The sequence below is a fragment of the Alligator sinensis genome, unplaced genomic scaffold, assembly GCF_000455745.1.
Source record: "Alligator sinensis unplaced genomic scaffold, ASM45574v1 scaffold809_1, whole genome shotgun sequence".
In the NCBI taxonomy this organism is placed as follows: Eukaryota; Metazoa; Chordata; order Crocodylia; family Alligatoridae; genus Alligator; species Alligator sinensis.
Genome location: NW_005841956.1, coordinates 2,165,813 through 2,174,129, shown reverse-complemented (window position 1 = coordinate 2,174,129; position 8,317 = coordinate 2,165,813). Strand labels below are relative to the sequence as shown.

Genomic DNA, 8,317 nt, shown 5'->3' with positions numbered 1-8,317 from the left:
AAAATAGTTTAAACACAATTAAAGGATTATTTATAAAACATTTCTACAGAGATGGTGTAATGAAACCAGAATAGGATTCTAATTTTTTTGTCTGGTCACTGCATTTAGGAGTCAGGAGAATACCATCCAGGATCTACAAACAGAGAATGCCACTCTGACAGATAGGCTAACTGGAACATAAGGAACAATTGTGAGAGACTGAAAAACTGACAGCACCCTAAGACAACCTAGGAATATTGGGGGGAAAGAGAACGTTGCATGATGTTGATATGGTATATTATGCCTGACAGCAAGATTGTAAAAGCAGTCCACAAATGGGAGATAGTTCTAACTCTTTGGTGACTCATCCCCTTCCTCCCCAAAAACAACTGGCTAGAAGAGCAGTATAGCCCTATGCCAAGTCTCATCTGAGCAGTAAGCTAAAGTCTCTGTGGTTCTGCCTGTTACAAACCAATTATTTTTTCCATTAAGAAGGCATGTTCAGTGTGAACATTGGTTAGCTTAAGACAAGTGAATCACATGATACCTGACAAAGGAAAGAGTCACCAAAAAGAAAAGATCCCAAGGGTTCCTGCCAATAAGATCTCTTCACCTGAAAGTACAAGGCACTGTTTTAAAAAGACTCCTAGTTCAAAGGCTGCATAGGACAGAAGGCAAAAGAAATCCAAGTAGAGGTCTAGCTCAGGAGTGTCAAAGATACAGCCCACAGAGCCATATCACTTAGCCCATTGGCTTCCTGGGGTAGCTGGGAATTTAGGGACAGTGGGTAGAAGCAGGGCCCGCTTACAAAATCCAGGGGACAGAGCCTACTAGGGACATGTTTTGACTGATGTGACAGAGTGTCACTTGCTTTGCTGTGAGGGGTGGTTCCAGATCTGGCCTGCAAGGAGCTCCGTGTGCAGATCCAGCCTGGGAGGCCAAGCAAGTTTGCCACCCCGGTCTACGTGGAAAGGAAGGTTTAAGTTGTTGCAGGAATGCTGCTCTAACACAGGTCACAGACAGAAGATTTAAATCATCCATGAAATTTAACCAATTTTGAAAGGCAGGCAGTGGAAAATACTCCCCCCTTCCTTTTTCATACATTTAAATTGAGCCAAAAAGATGCAGCTCGCTTAAATCAGTGCTTAATATTTTAGTTTTAAAAGGACTTGCTTAAAAATCATTTAAAAAAAATATTCGCTTTATTTTTACAAGAGAAATACCCAAAATTGCTGGGAAATTAGCTTTAAGATTCCACATAAGAAATGTTGAAGAACCAGCTTTGAAACCTTTTGTCCATTTTACAGCAGGTCTGCACTGGGACAGGTCACAAGTTCTAATTACTTGGATAACAGAATGAGCATGTCTCATCCTTTCTCCAGGGATCTAAGATACATGCTGCTGTGCCAGAGAGATCATTTATCAACCTGATGTTACCCAAGATACAAATATATATATATTAAAACAGTGTAGGTTCTTTATACCAGTCCTTTGAGTTAGGGCTGGTGGTAGTCCACTGACTGGAGTTGTTTGGAGTTTCTCAAAAATCTGCCTAATCAAAGGTAACCCATTTGCTCTAAGAGTACTAAGGTGGAAAATTTTTAAGAGAAAAGGCTAATTTAATTGAAATAATCAATTGTATTAATAAAGGAATTAAAAATTATTAAAAATAATGTTAAATACAAGAAATTTCAAAGTATCACTCAGGTTATAAATATTTATAACATGTTTGGCAGCGGGAGGAAGGAGTTGAAGAATGCTTTTAAAAGTCTGGGGGCAGTACATTGGACACTAAATGGTTAATAATGTGTAATGGCCAGATTATTCAAAACTGGTACTGAGACACCTTATAGGGGCCTGGTTTTCAGCAAGTGCTGGATACCTTCCCTGTGAACAATCAGCTCCCCTGTAAGGTGGTTCATGTTAGATACACAAGGTCAGTAATTGCTTTTGAAAATACAGGCTACCATGTTTCTGGTAACTGTGTATTAAAACAGACCTCAAAGCAGTCTTTAAGGCTAAACAAATAAATTATTACCTTCACATAATATTAATAAAATATTAATGATAAAAGCTAGGCTGTTTTAAAGGAAACCCAAACACAATGTAGGATAAGAAATAAAAGCCACAGAAGGCAATTATTTGATCGATTCACACATTCAAACATTAAACAATGAAATCTGCCAATGTGATTCCAACCTTATAGTTTAATTAAGGAGACTAAATAAGTACTGACATAGAAGGTGACACTTGAGGTATTTGTTTCTTTCAGCTGATGCTGAATCAAGTGATCATGGTCTTCCTGTTGCATTAATTGGGCTTTGTATTAGATCTTTGTATTGCTGTGAAATACACTGGGTCAGTTTATAAAATCACACAAAAATATGGAAAGACTTTGTGTGAGGACTAGAAAACTTCAGCTTGGACATTTTTGTGAAGGGGCTACAGTTACTGATAGAGAAATGTCAACCTGAGAGAACACACAGGGTCATGCAAAATGAGCCTAGGTTCTAGACTCCAAACTGATGAGATCTGGGAAGAAGGCCTTGTGAAGATTGTTGAGCACTGGAGATGTCGGAGAAGAATGGTTTCCATCAGCTACTTAGAACCATGAAATGCCAAAAGTGAAGCCAGGAAATCCAAAACTCTTTTGTCAATGAAGATTTATGGATCTTGGTTTCTGGGAACAGAACTCAAAACTGTATGCAGTTAGAAATATGAACCCAGAAAACATGATTTCACTTTGGAGTATTAAAAGTCAGCTCATGTTCTTCATGGATCATCACTTCTTCAAATGAAATGAGAGTTCTACCCTGTTTGAGACACAACACCTTGTCAAAAAGCAAATATGTAACTGAGCCAGTCATCAGAACTGAACAGAAAAACTGAATGCCTTCAACAAACTGCTTTCCCAGCTGAAAATGCTTGAGTGAGACACTGAGACTCTTAGTCAGCTGGATGCTGCAGTCTTCCCTGGCAGGTATCAAATAAAGACTCATCAGGCAAGCTCCTTGGAGCTCTCTCTTAAGCCTCTCAGAAGATCAACATGATGCCAAAATAAAACAAGAGTACAACTAAAACAGCATCTTATACGTGGCTTTCTGGCCAGAGTTTCACCCTCACTGGCTCTTTCTCCTCCCCTCCACACCTGAGGGGACCACAAAGGCCATCACCACCAGGAGCAACACCAACAGAAGCTTGGCCAGAGCATCTTTAAAAGCCCTCTTCCTCTTCTGTGACAGTGCAGGTATGTTTGTGGTCTCTAATTCGTTTATGATACTTAGGTTCCCTCTCTTCAGTAGGATTAAAAGGATCAGCCCCAAAGCCCAGGTCTGAGGTATAGAATTATTTCCTAATGCAGAACTTTAAAAAATCGTGTATATATTTTCTTCATCTTTCACTTGCCTTTACCTCTCCGTTATGTCTTAACTTGCGGTTAATGCCAGGCCCTAAAACTGTTGAGCCCATGTACCACCAAGGAGGTTCTAATACCCCTTCCAGAAGAGAGAATCTCCCAACTTTTGTATTTCCTTTAACAGAAAGCACCTTCATATAATAATACTGGAATGCTGGATTTTTTTAAAGCAATTTTTCATCGGACCTTTCAATTTGATGGAGCCAGGTGTGAGGCAGATGGTCACTTCACACTGTGAAACACCACTTGGAATAGACCTGGCTGTAATTGAAGGGCTTACACCATGGCAAGACTCTTCTTTCCAATGGTCACATAGATTCTTTCTCAGGAGAATGAATTTTTGCTCGTATGCAGCACAGGATGCCTCTGCTCTGTGGTACTGACTGGAACCAGTGCAGTACCTACTGCTGTGCCTGTAGAACAATTAATGGTTTGCTAATGTCTGGCCTTACCAGCCCTGAATCTCTGTTCAGGGGTTTCAAGTTAAAGAATGTCTGTAGACACTGTTTGGTTTATTCCAATTTTTCAGGTCCCTTCCCCAACCACCTTTTTTTGGGGGGGGGGTTCTTGGGGGGAGGGTTGTTTGTTTGTTTGTTTGTTTGTTTTTGACTAATCAATGATGGGAGCGGAGATCTGTAATAACCTGCCATCCCTGAAAGACTGAGCCTGTTCCCTGGGCTTGGGAACAAGCCAGTTCTTAAGAACTTCAAACTTTGCTTGATGCATCTGCTTTCTGCCTCCACTTTACCTTCCTCCATTGTTACTTACAAAGTACTGTCTGAAAGTGCTATTTTTATGGCTAACAGAAGGGACAGACCTCATTTTACACCTGTCCACAATTTAATTCAGAACTGACTAACCAGCTGCTAAAAAGTAGCTGGAAACCATTGGGGTGGTAAATGCTGATTTTAGAGCCAGTCTTCAGCGACTGTTCATTTCTGACTCACAAGCCCTTTCAAAGATTCTGAGATAGGAATCAATATGCCACCAGCAGCATCTCCTTACGCTGGGGGAACAGTTTAGTCTCTGTGCTCCTTATAGACTCAGCATTCCAAATTCTCCCATCGCTTACTAAGTTACCGGGTATCTGGTTACTCAGTCTCTTCAGTTCCAGTTCATGCTGGCACTGTTTCTCCATCTGCTGGTGGCATTGATGCTCCAACTCTGCAAGTACCTGCTGCATTGGATCCAGCTTCTCTCTCTCCAGCTGTAACTTTCTGTTTCATACTCTGCTGACTCAGGGATCTTGGTCTGGACAGGGTCTGGTGGTTTCTCTATTGGCTGGATGCACTCTAAGCATCCACTCCCATGCCCTTTTCGGAATCCTCTTGGTCCTCCTCCTGTCTTCGTGTCTCTTTCTCCACTGACTTCTGCTGCCTCCGCCAGTAAACTAAGTCTTCCCTTAAGTCTTCACTTGGTTCTGAAATACCATTTCCTTCCTGGCTAGCTGAAAATAGCAGGTATGTGTGGCTTTTACATTCTTTGGAGTTTAGTTGCCTTTCTCTGCATAATTCTAGTAACTCATCTTTCCCATCTTCCTCTTCCAGCGATCTTCCCAAAAAGGCTAAAAGATTCACTCTTAAGCTTGTGATCACCACAAAACTGCAAAATGGAGGTCCTAATGCAAAATGGAAGTTACAGTACAAAGTGTTGTTCACAATTTGATACAGACATGTCCCATTCTCTGACGCAGAATTAAGGAAGAGGGAAGTCCTTTGAAGAACTTTGTCTTCTATCAGATCCCCTTCAAAGGAAGCCAGCTGCCCACTGAATGCAGTTAGTTCACAATATCCTGGTTCTTCTGTGCTCCTCAGTAAGTGTGGACACCCAAAGCATTAGCCTTTGTGGAGGTGCAGCTGTGCTTCTGTTTCTTCTCCACTGGCATGGAGCTGAGCCTTCTTGCTAAACCAAAATCCCTGTCCCTTCTAAGGCAGCACATGTTCAAAATAGCCAAATGGAACAAAATGTCCAGTGAAGCCCAGATCTCCACTCAGCCTCTGTACTAAGGGGCCAAACAGTTTTGTCTGTGATCCAGAGGTGTGAGGGGAAACTGGATCTATCAGGCCAATATAGCAGCAAAAATGCTCTTTTCCACTTGTGACTAGATAGGATGGGGCAGGGTTTTCAGTCAGTTACAGATTCGGTCTCCATGATTGATACATTCATATCCTCCAGGCCCAAGTACTGCAACTCATTATATCAAGGAATGGAGCTAAGCAGCCTGTGAAAGCTTCATCTGATATAGAACATGTGCTTGCTTAGCAGCTCTGCGCTCTAAGCAAGAACATGCGCTCTATTGCCTGCACTGGCTCCCCACTGAGTTACAGAATCAAATTCAAGATCTGGTTTTAAATATAAATTACACCTTTCCCAGAGGAAAGATTGTCTCTTTCTTTGTGTCCATGCCCCATTAAGGTTGTTATTGAGTCAATAATTAGTTAATGTGACCTGACTCCTGAGAATGGAAAATTACCTGTACTCGTTCAGAATAACACTACTTTAACAGGAATTGTGTTATAATGCTGTTAATTGAAAGCTGAAAGAAAGCAATCTTAACACAATTACAGTTTAGTGCTAACATGATTTGCACTCGCGTGAAATTAACAGATTCTCAGACAAGAAATGGGAGCTTGAATTGATGATGAATTATAATTACTAACTGGTGGCATTAGCATTGTTTTTAACGTTTTATTAAAATAAGAGAAAAGTTCATAGTAAGGCGAAGTCAGAACTGCAGGTGGCCTTTTTGCTATAACTACTGGTAAATCTCCAGAGAAAATAGGAGTAGGTGATTGTGAACTTAGTGTGTGACATTTGCATGTATGGGTGCCGATGGGTGAAAACTTGATTATCGGTGTCAGTGGAGGTGGTGTCATTGACTTCAGTGGGCCCAAAATTAAGAGAAATTGATAGGTTAAGACTGTCCTAATGCCTTGGGAATCCTGCTCTGATAATGGCTAAGCACATGACAACTACTGCTGCTCCAAGTAGTTAGCAGAACAAACCAACAGGCAGATCTCTATCTGATAAGTATGTGAAATGGTAGCTTGAGAGAAATCATTTTTGATGTTAGTATTGCCCTGTCCCCTTCTCATGTGTTTATTTTGGCCACCTGGTACATATTGGGTTAAACTAAGATTGTGTACTTTAGGGGGCAGAGGCTATCTAAGTTTACAATGTGTAAGTATAGCACTTAGCACAGTGGTGCATCAGTCTGAGGCATGTAGGCATTTCTGCAGCATTAAAAAGCAAGTATAATGTGTCAGAATAATAACTAAAAATGTGGGTGTTAGACTATAGTTAGTCTGAGGTACTCAGCAGTGGCAGCCAGAAGCTCTGGGCACCTTTTCTGCCACTGAGTTGCTGTGTTGCCTTGGGAAAATCACTTGACTCCTCTGTCTCACCTTCCCTGTCTGCGTACTTATGGGATAAACTTTACTCATCTCAATCTTGCTGGGACATAAATACTGCTTGTAAAGTTCTTTGGGAAATTCTGGGGAGAGCTATTATAATGCAATGTATTATTAACCTTTTTAATTCCTCCAACCTGGTTGGGTTTTCACCTCTTCTTTATTTTTTTCCTATGCTGAGAGTCAAATCCAGCAGCTGCAAGCACTGACTTGGAAGCTTCACATTTAACCTCAGCATGTCAGGGCCAAGGCTTTAGGTTGCCAGGTGACCACATGGATAGGTCCACATATGCAAGCATCCCATGTGCTTGAGCTCTTAGATGAACAACCAGGTACCTTGGGAAACATCGATATTAGTCTGCGGACCACCTTGGCATCACTTTCTAGAAATTCGTGGGAGTGCAGGCTGAGAAATTAACCCTGGTGAATCCAATTTAAATTTTACCTCTTTTTATGGGTTTTTATAGGGTTCTGTAACCTGCACATGGATGACCAAATGTCAGTAATCCAGTATTCCTGGATGGGTCTAATGGTTTTCGCCATGGGATGGAGATCTTTCACCAATGTGAACTCCAGAATGCTTTACTTCGCTCCAGATTTGGTCTTCAATGAGTAAGTATTCAATAGCAGCAATTTAGGTTTGTTTGCGTTGTCCTTCTCAGAAGGGGGTGGAGGCAGCTATCTCCCTGGCTACCTGTCAGAATGGTTCAGAGACCCTCACTGAGGCCATATGCTCTTTGGGTTTATCTCCACTCCAGTGGAGAGCCCTGTGTAAGCAGATTACAACAATTTCCAAACTCAGGCAAACCCGTTTTCCTGTGTTAACCTGCATTGATCTCTTTGAAGTGATCCAGGAGCTATAGGTGAAGTGGTGCTACTAAGTGTCTGAGGAGTCCAAAAGGGACCAGACCCACAGGCAGATCTGGCTGTGTTTAATGGAGTGCCTGTTTGGCTCCCTGTATATCACTAGCCACTTAGCACTGCTGTGCAAAGGTAGCTTGACATAAAGTACAGAGGTAGGGAGCAGTTGATGAGAGCTACTGGAAATGCTGGTGCCCTGGCTGCTCTTTCACAGGTGCTCTCACTGTAGCTAGAAATGAATTGACTAGACTAAGCTCTTTGATGCCTTTCAGTTGAACCTAACTACCCAATTTTATTGCTCTTTTAAAAGAGTTGCTCAGAGTGCTCTGTGCTGTGATATTTATTTTGAAACATCCAACAGCCTTGTCTGTCACCATGATGATAGCTAAGCACCTAAACAGTTAAAATTCTTGCCTGTATGTAAACCTCTTTAATGAAAAGGAGGTCATCTAGCACAGAATTATATGAATTATTTCATTTCTTCTGTGTCTTGAGTCCTCATACTCATAGTGCACTTGTAGAAGTGGAGGCAGAATGAACCTGTTAATTGCCTGGAGTGACAGCCCGATAATCTCCACAGAGCTCATGGCTAGAGCAAAACTTGCATAAAGCATGTCTCAAAGGGAAAGAGGTGCCCATCAAAGGGAGGTTT

General features: G+C 41.6%; 1 protein-coding gene across 2 annotated transcripts in view; it reads left to right on the top strand.

The window, feature by feature from the left end:
• Positions 1-8,317, top strand: part of AR (androgen receptor) — a 108,169-nt gene that overhangs the window by 88,928 nt on the left and 10,924 nt on the right. For both annotated transcript variants that reach the window (XM_025200132.1, XM_025200131.1), the window contains exon 5: positions 7,272-7,416. In XM_025200132.1, the coding sequence (XP_025055917.1) occupies positions 7,272-7,416 (145 nt within the window). The remainder of the gene's footprint in view (positions 1-7,271; positions 7,417-8,317) is intronic.